The sequence below is a fragment of the Scleropages formosus genome, chromosome 18 (genome assembly GCF_900964775.1).
Source record: "Scleropages formosus chromosome 18, fSclFor1.1, whole genome shotgun sequence".
NCBI lineage: Eukaryota > Metazoa > Chordata > Actinopteri > Osteoglossiformes > Osteoglossidae > Scleropages > Scleropages formosus.
The window spans coordinates 17,630,195-17,647,030 of record NC_041823.1 but is presented as its reverse complement, the minus strand read 5'-3'; the positions used below and the strand labels follow the sequence as shown (position 1 = coordinate 17,647,030).

The window sequence follows — 16,836 nt, the reverse complement described above, 5'->3', positions numbered from 1 at the left end:
GTTGAAATGCGACGGCAAATGAGGAACCGTGGTAATATGTTACTACTTTCACGCCTATCGGGACTTTCGCCAAGACGTCGCCGAAGTCTCTGAGCCGAAGCACTTTGTTTACATTTATCACTTTAAACAAATGTTTTATTTCACTACGTATATATATATATATATATGTAGATATATAACGGTATATATATTTACATATATGTTTAGCAGTTATTTCAAAATATGAAGCTATTTCCACCAGGTAAGGGTTGTGGTTTCCGTCATCGTGTACTTGAGCAGATGGCACATATACATACTGAACACTCCTGTCGAAACAGAGTCTGACGACATAAACCAGCAAAAGAGTTCGGGCAAACGCGAGAGTTCGGCTCCGCGGCCTGTCCCGAGTCCCACTTTTGTCCAAGAAAGAGGAAAAAAGTCTGAGGACTACAATCCAAAAATGTATATAAATATATATATACAGTTATATTTAGACACATCTGCTCACGGTCTTGAAGCTGGAACCGGCGGCATCCCGTAGACCCAGCTCCGCTCGGAACGTGGCCGAGCCGCGGGGCGTTTGCCTTCTACGTACGGCCGTGCTCAAAAATATTCTTTAGAAATACGACTGCTCGTTAATTCGGCCGTCTCGATCGGTATTGCTGAAGCGCGCGGCGCACGGATCGGGTCGAGTGAAAGCAGGAAACCGGCGCAGAATCGGGGTCCGTTGGCTGCTCTCCGTGACGAAGAGAAGCCGGCTCCCACCCTGGCGGCGACGTAATATAAATAATTTGGAAAAGGAACCGGATCCTCATTAACCGTAGGAAGCAACGTCCCGTACGAACATATAGGCTACATCATAAAGGACTACAGTACATTAGGAGTGTGGAACGCTATCCCGTCACAGGCAATGGAGAACGGCCGCTGCCTGCTGCAAATCACCGCACGTGTACTCGAGCTCCTAGGTCACTATGGCGACTGCGCTAAGCAATAGTGAGCCCCGCTCGGTCGTTTGTATCGGCACGTCGACTTGGAGTTAAACGCCACGGCCGAGCGGGTATGCTACTGTAAACGACGTTAAAGTCGGGGACGCCCGCGGATCCCGACGGGCCCTCGGCCGCCCGCGGCCACAAGGCTCGGAGCGCGAGTTCGTTACGCGAGCGCCTCCGAGCCGTGTTTCCACGTCGACGGTTTATCGGCCGGGTCCGATGCGCCGAAGCCGCCGTCTTTCGCGCCGGAGCGCGTCACCTCGGCCCTGTAAACCGAGACGCTACCGCAGACGGGACGTGCTCGGTCCTCCCGAAAGTCCACGCGTGGCCCAGCCGGGGCGAGCTGAGAGAAAGAGAAGGCAGCTGCGCATCCGTCGAGCGCAGGCTCACGCGGCGAGCCCAGGTGATGAGCCGGCGTCTCCGGTCCCGTCCCGGAGGGGCGCCGTCTACGCGCTCGCCCGATAGCCGCATCGCAAGCCGTCAGTCTGCCCCCACGCTACCTGTCAAATTCACGTCCGCCACACACGGCGCACCGCAGACAGTTGGGACGCATGTACAACGGGTAGGTACATTATCTACACATGCATGCCTTATGTTGTACATGAATTCCAACATGCATGCTGCACACGCATCTCAGAGTTCGCGTCGGCCCTGCCGCAGGCTCCTCGCCGTTTACGGGTCCCGCTCGGGTAACGTGAGCTCCGTTTCCGTCCGTTTCTCGTCGTCGGAACGACAGAGTTCGTCGACGGGGTGTCCCTCCTCCGCCGAGTGCGTACATCCATCACGGCAGATGGCTTCTAAGACCATCCTCGGTGGGCTGGCTCACCCCCTCCAGCCGTTCGCTCCACAACAGCCCCATCTGTGCCCCTGTCCTCCCTGCCTCTCCCCCCCATGTCCCGCCGCACGCCCAGCTCCCCTCCGGCACTTCCTGCCAGAGCTCGCCGGTGTGATGCTGCAGGGAGGCGGCGCTAGGAGATGAAGAGGACGGTGAGGAACAATGTCGCTACGGTGAGCAGCAGGCGGTCGCGGGAGGGGCTGCTGCCGCTGATGCTCTTCTCCAGCTTGGGGACTTCGGGGTTAAACTCATCTGGGTCAGAGATGGGGTGGGGTGGGGGGGGGGAGAGGAGGAAGAGAGCAAGGGTCTTAGCATGGCTTATCGACCAAAACAGACAGTGGGTTTCATTAGGGCTGCTCTGAAAGAGGTGGCCTGACGGCGGGTTGGCACGGAGGGACGAAGACAAGATGAGGCCAGGGAGGAGGCCGCGCCTGGCTGAGTGGACACGATGGCGCCCCGGCCCCGTTCCGGGCCAGGCAGACGGAGAAGGATGTTTTCAGCGCGGGCTAATTAACCGCTCATCACAGCATATTACCAGTGGCCAGAGATAGAGCAGGACAGGAGCTAATTCGGTGCCACAGAGACGCCTGTTGATGGGAATTTCACACTAAGGTGCATTTCCATTACGCTGGCATCCGGACAGCGGCAAAGAGACACCGAAGGGACGCCGCGGGCGGGGGTGGGGGCGGCGGCATCTCACAGGTGCGCCCAGCGAGGGCGCCTTAGTTCACCTTGGTCCGACAGACACAGATGGAGACGTGACAAAGCTGCGGCGGGTGGCAAGGCAGAGTGAGGAATTTTGTTTGGCAGAGAAAGAGAATCCAGCGGAACCGGTTCTTTGCCGTGAGCCGCGGACGGACCGACGCTTCCTTGCTCGATACGACTGACATGTCAACACACTAAGATATCTCACGCCCCGGTAAGAGTGCGCGCACTCCAACTTACCATCTGAGCGGCGAGAACGGCCTGACGCGTACACCGGAGTCGTGACGACGTCTACCGGCCGCGTCGCTTCTTCGAGACGCTTCCTGACCTTTCCCCGAACGTCGAGGCTACCGAATTACAGCCCGTCGCCATTTGGCACAAGTCCCTTCGTGCGATTGCAGAAGGCAACGGAGATTACGCGGCTGTGTGCTCAGCAACTGTTTATTCGTTTGCTCGCGATTCCTTCGGTAAACAGTTGCGTTACGTTGCGGTTGCGTTTCGCCGCTCGGCTTGGCGAGTACCGCCGGCAGACTAGCGCCATGTGACATGCGGTTATCCTACGGGCATATATTGGCAGGACGCTGCATATTTGCACATTAAACCTTCTGCCGATTTAAACAGCTTGCGCTTGCGTCCTGCAGAGCCACCCTTTACCGTGTCACGTCGTTCCAGCTTTTCTCGTGCTCAAAACACACCGTAAACCCCTAAGTTCGTAGGAAGTGGCGGCAACAGCTACCGGCGCTCGTCATTTTCCGAAGCGCTGAGAACCACAGGTGCGTATTAGGGTAAAAAACACGCTTTACTTACAGCGCATTTGTAAGAACATATTTAAGCTCGGGGCTGTTTTATCTTGCCCGGGCGTGCGACGCACCAGCAAAGCGGAAAAGTCCTAATGATCTTACAGTGCAGGCAGCTCAGGACCCGTGATTTATTGGGCTCCGCAGTCATTTAATGAAACTGTTGTGGTGCAAATTCCCTCTGCCTCATCCCGGCACCGGAGCTGACAAAGCACACGCGGGCCGGCTCATCGAGCGCAACTGTCGCCGGGGCGACCGGGAAGGCGTGCGTGCGCATCGATTGATGGGGACGGCGCGCTGCTGGCGGCCCCCCAATATGAATAAATCTTTATTCGTCTGTGTCCCCAGACTGCCCTCCGTGAGCGACTTCCCGGAACAACGGGGGTGGGTGGAAGGAGGGGGCGGCGGAGCACGAAGCGTTTTGTCGCACCCCGCTGCCCGTTCGGGGGCTGCGTTTGCAGCCACGACGCGAGTCCCCCGTTCCGTCTCCCTGTCTGCCTCGTCACCGCCGCCGACACACCTCACTGCACTTTCGGACCCATGGGACTTCCAAGAAAGTAAGGAGCGGAGAGGGGGGGGGCGTGTCAGTGTGTGCGTGTGCGTGTGCATGGGGGGGGGTTATATAATGATTTATGAGTGACTTGTCTGCTGCTATGCTCTTTTGCCTTTCCCTAATGGGTTCCCTCGCTCCAACACCGACATCATGGCCATTCTGTTATGCCACGAGAACTGGGTGGAAATTGAATTTGAATTTGAGAAAGCCAGAGACGAAGGGTGGGGTGGGGTGGGGGCGCCGCGGCCCGGCGGCGACACCCGTTCCGCGGGGCAGCAGCCGGAAAGAGAGCGGAGGAGGACGGAGGGCTTCTCGTGCGTTCCGCTTTGCCGAGCCCCGGCGTCACGCTAATCGAACGCATCTGAAATGAGCGGCCAGGGCGGGGGGCGAGCGGCAGGGATCTACAGTCCCGCGTTAAAAATGATTATGATGATGCTCCTTATTAGCAATGCGCCGGGTGATGTAAAGTGCCACCGCTCGGGCCGTGAAGTTAATGGGCCGAGTCGCTCGGGCCGGCCGAGCACCTTGAGAGAAAAACGAAGACGGAAGAGAGGGGGAGAGCAAGGGAGACGGGCGAACGAGGCGAGGGTGTGCCGATTTACAGGGCCTCGCAGCGATCGGTAAGTCGCGCACATTTGCCCGCTAACTGCCTCGTGCGGTCGGGCACGGGGTATTCTGTAATGTATGCGAGATCACTGAGACTTACGTGATTTAAGAAAATACATGGGCAGTGTCGCTATGAATCCAAGAAGGCAGAGTCCAGTTTCATTAGCGAGGAGCCCCCGCAAGGAAGAAGGCTTTCTAGAGAGAGGGAGACACCGTGCGCTTTGTGCCGCTTCTCGCCGTTCCGGCAGAAAAGGTTAAAGTGCGACAGCTACGCACAAAACACACGAGGAGCTAAACACCGAGAGAAAGGGGGGGAGCGGAAATGTTGCGGGAACAAAATGGAAAGAAACGCGGACGGAACGGCGACACGGCGCGAAGGGAAAGCGGAAAGCCGGACACTCACCGATGTCATGCATTTTGATGTTGGGTCTGAGAGTGTAGTCTGGCTGGGTCGGCCGGAAGCTGTCGTCCGCGTCGGATGCTGGCGGGAAGGAAGGGACATCTTAAAGCTTCGGCCGCACACGGTGAAGACGCTGAGCGCAACTCGGCAAGAGATGGCAGACGGACGTGGACATACAGTAGATATGCGCTCATGGCCTTCCAGGCTTGCCGATACTTGAACGAATTGAAGTTGACAGCGAAATGGAGAGCGGGACAGAGGCGAGGGCTGGGGGTTAAAACAACAGGTGGGCCGGCGGCCCGGCGGGACGGGCCGACGCGTCCCGTCCGACAGTCCGGGAGAGGGTTAACTCGGCCCGGCTGAGGAGGAGCCGCGTTAGATTCGATCCGACAGGGAGAGATGGGTTAAAACAATATATACGGAGCAGCCGACGGACCGGACACGGGAACGGATTAATCCTGACAAGGGGGGCAGAGAAAGAGATGAGGGCAGCGAGAGAGAGCAATGCAGTTTTCTGCTTCTCGGCCCCATGAAAGTGCTGCGGGGGAATATTACAGGAGGGAAACACAGGGTAAGGGCGTGTTGCGGGGCCACCGGAAGGCGTGGCTGCGACGGGCGCCTCGGCGGCACAACGCGCAAACTCCCTAACAAACACATGCATGACTTCTGACATCGCTCTCTCAGCTCTAGGCTCGAAGGCTCGCAAAGAGAGATCGCCGCATTCGAGGGAGGAAAGACGGCAGATAAATAAGCGGCACGTGGCACAAACAGGTACGGATAAATAATGGCCCGACGCAGTCAAAGGCACAAGCTGCTAAAGATGCCCGGCGACACGCAGAGATCGTCAGGCCGGCCGCTGGCGTATTAAAGAGAAGAAGCGCGGCCGATCGACGTACGAAGTCCCGTTTAAAAGAAATCTATGAAGGTGAAAGACAATACAAGGTTTCACAAAAGCAATTAATGAGAAAAAACTGAATTACGTGAAACACAAAGATCCAATATCGGCCGTTTAACTACCGAGACATTTAAATGCCAGACAAATAATTTCATATGTAACTAAAAAGGACCGGCACATTCAACAAAAAAAAAAAAACACTGAAATCAATCTGCAAAGCCATTAACTCTAATCTCATATGGAATACCCAGAAGAAATAACTATTCAATGTTTGGCAGACTCATTCTGAAGAATTAAAAAAGAAACGGCTTAAATACAATAAAGGCAAAATCAAATCTACGAAAACGCAAATGTGATAAAATCTCGAGCCGAAAATAAGTTTCCCAAAAATCTGTCCAAATTTTCCACGCGCGTCAGACGAAGAACGCAGTGAAGCACCGACAAAACAAAACAAGACGCACGGTGCTCAACTGCCCGTTATGCGTCACTCCCTCTTTTTTTTTTGCTGTTTTAAAGCCATGATGGAAGTGCTTATCTTAAAAGCACAATTCATTTAAAAGCAAATGAAACCTCTGGCCTAGAGCAACTTGTTTTTTTGAAAAAAAATTAAAAATTCTAGAACGTTTTACGCACGCATCATCTGAAACTGCCTGAGCCTAACCCGGCAGCACGGGGCGTAAGGCTGGAGAGGGAGGGGACGCACCCAGGATGGGACGCACCCAGGACGGGACACACCCAGGACGGGATGCCAGTCCATCGCAAGGCACCCCAAGCGGGACTCGAACCCCGGACCCACCGGAGAGCAGGACCCGGCCAAACCCGCCACGCCACCGCACCCCTCTCTTATACCATTTTATCATTGTTGTATTTGTGTATATTAAAAAAGTAAAACCTAAAAAAAAAAAATACATGTGAAAATGAGTTATTTCACTAAGGCGCAGCTTATCTTTGATTCGAGCGCCGTGATGCTGGGTGTTCTCTGGCTCCCGTGCAGCCAGCGTGTGCGTGAGGCGGAGGTGCTGCGCTGGGAGACGGCGGGGGACACTCACTGGTGGAGCAGCACACATACACTCGCAGTCTCAGGCAGCTGCGGCCGTGGTGGTGCGTGGGCGTCGCTGCAACGACACACAGGAACGTCACACACGTATGATGACACGCGGTCGAGCGCGCGCTCGGCTACGCGAGCGACAGTCTTCATCCTGAGCAACTCGGAGGCCCGTAAGAGCGGGAAAAGGAGCAGGGACTCCCGGATGAAGCGGTGATGGATGAAGCAATCTCGGCAGTAATATAAACTATTGTATCGTGCAATACCGCACGCGTAACTGAAATTGCTGCGTTCAAGAAAAAAAAAAAAAAAGGCATCGCCACCGAGATTATCTACAACTGGACCTAAACAGATAAGGATGCCGACAAAGTAGATCCGGCACCGTGACGAAGCGCGCATTTCGTGATTTTTAAAACCAGGAAAATTAGCGCTTTCTTTCGAACGCGGGGAGGTGGCGAAGCGTTAGACGGGGTTGGAACAAAGAGAAGGTCTCCTAAGGCGATGCCGGCGAGAACCGGGGGCGGGCGCCAGGGAAACTCACAGATGTAGTAATACTCTTGGCCCACGTGGAACTCGTAGCCCAGGGAGAAGGCGCTGTAGCGCTGGAACTTCTCGGAGAACTTGATGGGCGCGTGGGGAGCGTGGGGCCGGTTGCACTCCCAGCGCTTGAAGCCCAGCTGCGGGTCACAGGTGCGATAGCCGCGGTAACTGACCATGTAGAGGACGTATTGCTCGGCGGTTCCCCGCTGGCTGTCGTTGTAGTGCGGACAATAGATGTCCAAGTAGTCGTTGACGTTCACCTGCACCGTGTAGCCCTCTCTGCGAAGACTGAGGAACAGAGATGACTTTTAAGTGGACACATTCCCCCGACAACTGAGTATAACAATACAACGTGGGGGATCAGAGTGTTATGACAAAAAAAAAAAGGCACCAAAGAGGGAAAAAAAGAAAAATCTGATGAAAGCAATTATGCGTGTTGGGAAGAGAGGGAGGAAAAAAAAAAAAAAAGAGAAAAAAGGCGGAAATGTCAGGGTCAAAGCATGCAACGGGAAAGTAAAAAAATGTCAAATAGAAACTGAGGCAATTCAATTTTCAGGTAAACAGCGAGGGGGATTAAATGCGGATCTCTTCCATTTCTCCCGACGTCCTGTTTCACACACGGAAGCAAGAAAGAGCACATAATGTTTAGTCGGGGGACGGGAACGGCTCTGGCGCTAGCCCGGGGCCGGCTCTGCGAGGAGAGGAGGAACAGATAGCGTAATTGGCTGCCGAGCCTCGGTCCCCCGGCTCCGCCTCAGACAGCAAGCGCGCTCCCGAAGCCTCGGGGCCCAGGAGGAGCACCGGCACGTCCGCCGCGGGCCGCCTCGATCCCGGCGCGAACGGCCGGCGCGAGGGCCGGGGGTTGGCGGCGCAGCCGGAGCTCGTGTTCCACAGGGCCCTTCCTCTCGCTTTCTTCGGGGAAGAAATGAGAACATCGGGGAGGCCAGCAAGGGGGGAGGGAGGGGCACATATTCAGGTACATTATTTTAACAGGGAACAGCTCGCTTGGAATGCATTTCACACAACCGGACGGGCTCCAAACGGGAAAGGCAATCTCCCGCTGGCGCACCAGATCACGCCACCGAGCCAGAAACTCGCCGTGCGCTCCTTGAACGCCGCGGGAGGGTGTCCGCCGGGACAACTCGGGTCCATGTTATATCGGGTTTTGTGGCTTCTTTAGCCCCGCGTCCCGAATGCTGTTGCTGCTGCATTCATTCGATAAGCCCCAGCGGTCATAAGCCTCTCCCTTCGTGCGCATTTGCATTTCCAGACCGCGGGAGAAGAATCGCAGTCGGGACACGCACCGGTTATCGGCGCGCACGTCTGCCGTGTCCCTGTTCCGTTTCAGATTGAGATACCGCGTAAAGGCAGATAAACAAACGTAGCCCGGCCGCGATGAGGAAAAACGCGGACCCGCGGGGGCGCGGGAGGACCAAGAGAAAGAAGGCAGGGTGCAGGCGGGAAGGAAGGTTGAGAGGACGACGGCTTCTAGGAGGAAGACCGAGGAAGAGCACGAAGGAGAAAGCGGGCTAGGAGGAAGACGGCGAGAGAGTTTGCGGCCGGCCCGGAAGCGTTCCGGGAACGGGCGGTCCAGCGACGGCGAGGACGACGGAAAGGATGCGCGTGGGCCGGAGATGAAGAATACGGCGGTGAGAAAGCAACACGATGACGAACACCGCTAAGCAACGGCAAAGGCTGACGGTGCGGGAGGGCGGAAGGGTGCGGCCTGGTGATGGTGAGGATGAGGAAGAGGTAGAAGGTATGCCCTGGATGGGGGGGGGGGGGATGGCGGAGTCTCTCTGCTCCAGCCCCCTCACTTGCAGCTTGGTCTGAAAACGTCAAAAACATATCATGCGCTATTGTCCCCTCTTGCTGCTACTCATTCATCAGTGTCCTGCCAAAACAGCTCCTCTCTGACAGAGAAAGATGGGAGTTTTCTCAGCATCGATAACTTTATATCCTACAGCTCAAGCGGGATCATAGGAACGCGAAACAGCGCGGCGCTTCGGAGCCGTAAACGTAACAGCTGGGCGGCTGTAATGAGGGCGAAGGCGCAGTAGGTGTCAGCAGTACGATGTTTCATTTCACCGGTGTGCCTTCGCGCGCCGCCTATCCCTCTCTCTCCACCTCTCCTCTCCTGTTCCCTCTCCCTTCCTCTCTCACTTCTAGGTCACTCCTCTGGGGAGATTATAATTCAATTATTAAATGAATATCGAAAATGCTGCTACATCATATTTCCCCCAGTCCCCGTCTACCGCACCTTCCGCCACGTTCTCTGTTCCCCTGCCCTTTACCTCAGCGCATCGCCGTCTACCTCCTCCCCACCACAACGCCACACATGCATGGACAGGAACACATGTACAGACACACACTGGCTCTCCCTCCCTCTGTCAGCTTGCTCGCCCATCCATCACTCCTCACACACTGCAAGCCAAAAAGCAAAATACTTCATTTCTGACAGCTGTTGGAGGGAGGGGGGGAAAAAAAAAAAAAAAAAAAAAACACAAGAGAAATGCTTCAAGGAAACTATATATATATATCTATCTATCTATCAAGACACACAGGGAGGGAGCGAATGAAAGAGAGACACGTGGAGGGTGGGGGAGTTGGTGGGATGGGGGGGCTAGAAGGGGAGAAAGCCAACCAGAGAGGGAGAAAGGGAGGAGAAGGATGCCGGGGGGGAGGCACAAACACAAATCTGGAGAATCGTAGAAGGAAGAAAGGGTTAGGGGGGCTTTAAAGGAGAAGAGAGAAGCTCTGCAAGTGTGTGTGTGTGTGTGTGTGTGTGTGTGGTGTGCCATGGAGGAACGAGGAAAGGGGTGGAAAATGAAGTTTTAGCAACCCTGAAAGGGGCTTCTTCTTCTGTTCAGAAAAGGCGTGCTGGATCAGCGCTTACCTGGTTTTGTTGTCCTCTCCTGCTACACGGCGCTCTTTTAAAGGGTGCAGCGCATTTACATACTGTGTTGATTTTATTAAAAGCTCCAGCGCCATTAGAGCACGCCTGTCACGATGACAATGCCAGATTTAAATGGGAGAGATAGGCAATCTGTGCCTGTGCGAGGGGAGGAACAACAACAACAACAACAACAACAACAAGAACAACAAGAACAACGTGCAATTTCCCACTAAAAGGGACATGGGAGCTTCGGGGAAAACGGAGAGCAAGAGAGGGAGATAGATTTGGGAAATCAAAGGGAGAGGGGGAGATGGGGCGAGAGGATAAGAGGCAAACATATGTATACAGAAAAAAGGAGAGAGAGCAGATAGAGGGGAAAAAATGACGAAGAGTTGGAGTGAACAAGACTATTTTTAAACCCAACAAGGGAGGGAGCAATAGAGGGAAGGGGGGGGGAGGAGAGAGAGAGAGAGAGAGAGAGAGAGAGAGAGTGTACAAGTCTTCCCAAGGGATCTACTGGAGTGGAAAATAAATGAAGTGATGTGCTGCACTCGCTCTCGCCTCTCCTCTCCTCTCCTTCTCTTCCTCTTTTGTTGTCTCATCACCAATTTCCTTTTTAGTGAAGGATGCTGAGCTAGTTAGTAAAGACAGCAGGATCTGATGAAAGAGCCGAGAGCGGGAGGGAAGCGGGAAGAGGGAAGAAGAGGGAAGGAAAAGCTGCAGTACCCATTTCCCTCAACAGAGGATGCTAAAAATACTACGAATCGCAGCACAATATTATGATTAATATCAAGTGAGATCACGGCACACGCATGATGATCATGTACGTGAGGCACGAAACGTTGCGGAGATTTCAGCTAATAAGCCAGGCCACCGAACGCTGCGCTTCTCTTGTGTCAGTCAGGTTGCTCATCAAAGGACGACTCCTTTTTCTCTCGGCTTCTCTCGGATATTATTAATATGTCGAGCGCTCCTTAGTTTCCTCCGCCGCTCCTTCTCCTGCTTTGCTTTGTCACCCTCTCCTCTCTCTCTCGCAAACTTAGACAAAGGACTTGCGCTGCTGCATGTATTTTCCGTGGCCCCGCTGCCTTGAAAACCTTTATCAAATGTCGCGACGGCGCACCTTAAATGTAGCAACAAAGAAAGAAGCCATTTTTTTGGGGCGCGCGCAGCATTCCCGGGACTCTGTACCCGCGTGCGCCGCTGGGCCGACAGCCATGCTAATAAGACGGGATCAAAGAGGGCCGGCGTCAATGTCATTGGTCGAGGCGGTCGCCGCGCGGCGAAGCACGCGCCGCGGCGCAGGCGGGCAGCGCCACCGAAAGCGCGGCGGTAAATTGGCGCGTCCCGTTAACACCCTGGCGCGGCAACAGCGAGTGTGGCGAAGGGAAGGCACCTGCCGGAATTTGGGAGGGGAAGAAGAGGCAAGGAAAGAGAAAAGAGCCCCAGAATTTAACACAGAAAGCTGAAAGTGAGCCGAAACATCTTTTGTGGCAGAGTGTGACGACGCAGCAGAGCTTTTAGACGCCTCAGATAGTATTTCAACATGCTTTCAAAGGAGCGCGCATAAAAGAGCAGCTCTCTCTCTCTCTCTCTCCCTCTCCCTCTCACACACACTCTCTCCCTCGCTTTCCCGACGTAAATAGGCTTTATTGTGTAGCCAAGGCCTTTAGGAGGTATAACAGGTCATTTCTGACAACTAAACACCATATTTTCCTGTCTAATTCCCTTTCCCACTGATTTCCAGTTGAAACAAAGCCATATTCCGTGATGAATTTAAATTGCGCCCTTCTCCTCCTTCCTCCCCTTGATGCTGGGAGAGCTCCTCAGCCTCCCTCCGGAGCAACAAAACAGCCTTTAACTCCTACGGTGTGTGCTGATCTAAACACCTTTTAAACACCCGCATCTCACTCTCTCGCCGCTACTCCCACTTTGTCTCCTGCTTCCACTCCCCCTCCATCTCTCGGCAGAGACGCTGGTAAATTATTGAAAGGTTATTAAATTCAGAAACATCACACGGCCTCCGGCTTCAGCACTGACTCAACGTGCACTCGCAGGAGCGCACACGCGGACACGCCGGGACACACGCAGACAAGTGTGTGCGCGTGTGTGTGTGTGTGTGTGTGTGTGTGTGTGTGTGTGTGTGTGCTCGCGAGCGGGTTAAAGACAACACTCTGGCACATTGCATATTTTGCACAGTGGAAGACTCTTCAGAACCGCCAGCTATGCTCACATGAAATACAGAATGTATAGACAACCAAAAGAGCCACCAGGGTACTTGTTAAAGCAAAGCGCCATCGGTAAAGCTCGCACCGTGACACGCACACGCGCCTCCTTCGCTTCCTCTTGCAGCTCCCTGACTGACATCTCGGCAACTTTAAAGGGGAGAGAGTGAGGGTAAATCCTGCGATCTGCTTCTTCCTGCGGTAGACCACCTCCCAGCGCCACATAAGCACACATAAGAAACTTCCGATATTTCATTAGCATTAATATTTGATCGAATCCTGAAACATACCGTCTATTTATAATCTCAATACAATACTCATATTTGAAAGCAGCCATTCGAGCAACTGTAGATCTGATAATGTAGCCTTTAATTGACAATTCCGAAGTCTGCGACGACCGCGAACTTACAAGGCCGGCCAAAGACCACGTGTTTCACAAACTGTCGATGCAAAGTCCGTGTGTGGATGGAGGCCACTGTAAGAACGCATGGGGTCCAGGTGCTTGCACGCTCCAAGCTGCCTGTGACACTGAGCAGTGTGAAGAGCCCTGCTCAGGACCATGTGACCTGTAGAGTGCACAGAGAGCCATGGGGGTGCTACTAGAGTGGGGGGGGGGGGGTTAATATTTGAAAATAACAAGCGGGATGAATATTTAGGTGAGCCCTACCAAACACACATACACACCGTGATCATACTACATTCTGACAGCAGCATTTAGAGATCAAGCTGACACTTGAATAATGGAACACGTCTGCATAAAAAGTAATACTTTTAAACGATGCATTTTTAATGTTTTTGCATTTTTTTTCAAAATGGATTTCGGCGTGGTAGCAAAACAATGAAATGCTATTCGGCGGAACCGAACGGAGAGGTGGCGTACGTGGAGCGTACGTGAAGTAGCAGTTCTTCAACCTCCGCTCATTCTGCACTAAGTATCCTGTTTAAGTGAGAGCTATGGCTGCAGACTCCTGTACTTTTCTTCTTCTTCTTCTTCTTTTTTTTTTTTACATGACTAAAGACCAAGGGTGGGATTTAGTGCAGCACTGGCTGTTAGGAGGAAAAATGTGAACGGGTCCGATGGGTAGCCGGCTCGGCTACGGTCTCTCGGGAGGCTGCGCCCATAGGCCGGTCCCCGGAGGGCCGAAACGCACGGCCCGGCGCACGAAAGATAATACCGGAGACCACGCCCCAAACAGAGAATCGAAACAAACCCAGCCCGGTCCATCTCCCCGCGGACTCTGGGAAGCGGAGGGTTAGACCTGCGCTCCAAACACGTGGGCGCCCTGCGCTGCCGGTACCGCACGCCGTAACCTTGAGGGCGAAGGACTCTTCCGCCGCAACGGTATGCGGCTAAACGCCTTTCCCGGAACAACCTTGTTCAGGAACGAACGGCCACATCGTAGCTGTCTCCGGCTGGGCCTTCCGGCGAGGCAAGGGAGCCCTGTCCAAAGCCACAATTTATGCCGCAGTTAATATTGACGACGGAGCAGAGACAAAGTCGTGCCGTTCGCACACCCTGCCTCACCCTCGCAGGAAGCCAACGGTACTCGGGAGGGGAGGTGGAGGGCGGCGAAATCCGGTCTCTCCGACACGACGGAAAGCAGAGAGAGACACAAAGCGAGGGCCGGAGCGGTGCGAAGCAAGGCGGCGGGCCCGCGCTCTTGCGAGCCGCCGTTTGCACCGGAGCCGCCGAGGCTTCTGCGGGCTCTTACATCAGCTCCGAGGTCTGCCGGGCTCGCAGCGAAAGCACCTCCCGCTCAACATCCTCTTTGATGAGGGCCGAACAAAGCCGACAGCGTCTTTGTTGTAACATCTGTGACGTTAGCGGGCTGTGCCTTTCGCTCCCGACGTGCTCGCGGTGAGCACGGCGCATTAGGAGGCCGCCGATCGCTCCGCAAACTTTTTCTGAGGGCTGGCTGCCGATCCTTTCTTTTTTTTCCCCTTTTCGAAAGACTGCCTTAGAAATCTAGTACGCTATAAAACGTGAACACGTGAAAAACCATCCAGCCGAAACCTTCATTTTACACCACTTGTATTGCTCCTGCGCTTCTATAAACTAAGCGTGCAATATAAGTATAGAGCGCGGGAGCCGGCGCACAAACGCCCTCGTAAAATATGGGTACGCGATAAAAAGAAGTGCTGCGCCGGCCCCTTCGACCGCAGGCCCTCTCGGTGAATAACGCACTAATGACGCCGCACTCTCATCGGTGCTGCAGAGAGCGTCCTGCGCCGGCCTGGTGGAGACCGCACCGTTTACGCCGCTCCCTGACCTGCGAGCAAAGCGCTAAAAATACACGCGGCTCTCCGAAAACAAGTCCTTTCAGGGGATACTTCACAGTCCGCTGAACTCATTATCTGGGGATTATTTCACGTGCGCACGAGAGCGACCGCCCTGTCGAAAATGAGGAGCGTAAGCAAATGAATCGTCGCACGGAGGCCCGCCCGCGCCGGCGGTCCGGTTCGTCCGCCTCGGCGTTTACCGGTGGCGGATCAACGCGCCGGCGGGGGGCGGGACGGCTGCAGGGACCGCGAGGCCGAGCAACCCCTAAATGTGATTTCGGCACGTCCCCGGCGCTCCGCTGCCCGCCCGGCACACGCGCCGAGACGGAAGAACCTTGTTAAGGGAGCCGTTTTAATTAGCGTTAATTACTGCAGACGCTCGCCTCCCTGTCACATTGTGTCCTGGCTGTCGCGCTCTCTTAGCTGACGACAGCAGCCGAAGACTGAAGAGATGAGGGCAACGCAAGGACCGAGCGCTCGTCCCGACTGTAAAGAAAAAAAAAAAAAAAAAAAACTAGTTGCGTTTTTAAATACAGACCTGCTTCTGGCTGCATTTGGTTTGATATATTTTATCTGGTTTTCTCACATGGGCCTATTATTTTTCATTTTGCAGCCCATATGGCTAGGTGTTGGCAGGAGTTTGGGATACGCCACACCAATAAAGCCCACTCTGAATTTCAATAGGGCCCAGGGAGGCGAGATAGACCGGGCACGGCAGAAGGAGGGAGCAGATGAGAGAGGGACAGATAGAGGAGAAGAAGCAAAGGAGGGAAGGAGGGACAGATGAAGGGACAGATCCAAGCCAGATACAGGGCGGAGAAGGAAATGGAAGGGGGGGAAAAAAAAAAAAAAAAAAAAAACTCTTTAAAGAGAAGCAGATAAATATTTTTAACATCTGGGGAGAGGTGCAGGCAGGCTGGGGGAGTGAAGGTGAGCGATAATTGCGGGGACGGAGGAAGAAATGAGATGCACGCAAACGGTCCCGTGCAGCCTCGCGCGCGCGCACATCGAGGGACAAAGAAGAGCGGCTGTGTGATAGAGGAAGGACGAGAGGGAGGGGAGGCGCGGAACGCGAGCGAGGAGAGAAGGGTGCGAAACGGAGAAGGGGCGGCCTTTGCGCCAGCCGGCACCAAGTCCCCGTGCTGCCGTGTGCGGTGCGGCAGGAGCTCTGCTAACACAACATCTCGGTCGCACCCGCAAAGACAGCGTGAAAAGAACTCCTCCTCTGGCAGAGCCTCTTCCACCCCGTCTTCCCTCTCCCTCTTTGCTCCCGCACCTCTCGTGTTTCTCCGTTACCCCCTTATTCCTTTCACCCCTTCACCCGCTCCAGTCCACGCTCGCTCTTTCTGCATCCAGCTGCGCCTCCTCTTTGTGCATCAGCTCCTCCTTCCCATCACCTCTCAAGGCCTCCCTCTCCCTTTAAGTCCACCCTCACACTCTTGTCCCTCTTCGTCCTCCCGTGCGCCCGCTCACCCCGCTTCATTGCCCCCGCATCTCACTCCTCCTTACCCCTGGAACACGTGTGCCAGTCTTCCTCCCAGTGCCCCTCCCCCTCGCCCTGCTCTGCCCCTCCCTCCCTCAGATATTAAATTTTCATTCCCTGCAGCTCAGGGAGGAAGGGGGGGGGGTCAGACAGCTGACAGAGGGGGCTGGAGAGAATAAACAGAAAGGGAGGATGAGGAGGAGGAGGAGGCAGCCACCCGCCGCTGCACAAGTGTTTGAATGAATGAATGAATGAATGAATGAACGAACGAACAAGGTCAGCAGAGTAAAACAAACGGTTCATCGAGTGAAGTGAGAGATCGTCTGATATGAGTGTACATGCATAAAATCAAGCGTGAGTGTGCGTGTGGAGACGGCTACACGCAGCCCCTGATGCTGCTGCTCCGGGACTCGAACCTGGCTGGGCTACGCGAACACCGGGCGTCGGGAGGTTCGCCGCGGATCCGCAAGAGGAGCAGCTAGAGAAGGGCGGCGCCGCAGCACCGAGGATGAGCGCGCGACCCGGCCCGGTGGGGCGTCTACCTACCCAAGGGCACCGCCCGCTGCTCTCAAATGGACGGGCGGCAACACACGAATGCATTTGCCCGC

The 16,836-nt window shown here is 54.7% G+C and overlaps 1 protein-coding gene across 2 annotated transcripts in view; it reads right to left on the bottom strand.

Annotated features, from left to right (window-relative positions):
• Nucleotides 1-240: 240 nt before the first annotated feature.
• The window catches only part of LOC108924052 (ephrin-A3-like), a 40,822-nt gene continuing 24,226 nt past the window's right edge, over nucleotides 241-16,836 (bottom strand). Inside the window, exons 1-5 of one of the 2 annotated variants that reach the window (XM_018735174.2) lie at nucleotides 10,241-11,566; nucleotides 7,346-7,632; nucleotides 6,809-6,874; nucleotides 4,868-4,945; nucleotides 241-2,055 (exon numbers count right to left, since the gene is read on the bottom strand). In XM_018735174.2, coding sequence (XP_018590690.1) covers nucleotides 1,937-2,055; nucleotides 4,868-4,945; nucleotides 6,809-6,874; nucleotides 7,346-7,632; nucleotides 10,241-10,335 — 645 coding nt within the window. In that variant the 5' untranslated portion in view covers nucleotides 10,336-11,566 and the 3' untranslated portion in view covers nucleotides 241-1,936. Of the gene's footprint in view, nucleotides 2,056-4,867; nucleotides 4,946-6,808; nucleotides 6,875-7,345; nucleotides 7,633-10,240; nucleotides 11,567-16,836 lie in introns of those variants that run through there. The other variant, XM_018735166.2, reaches the window with a different exon arrangement.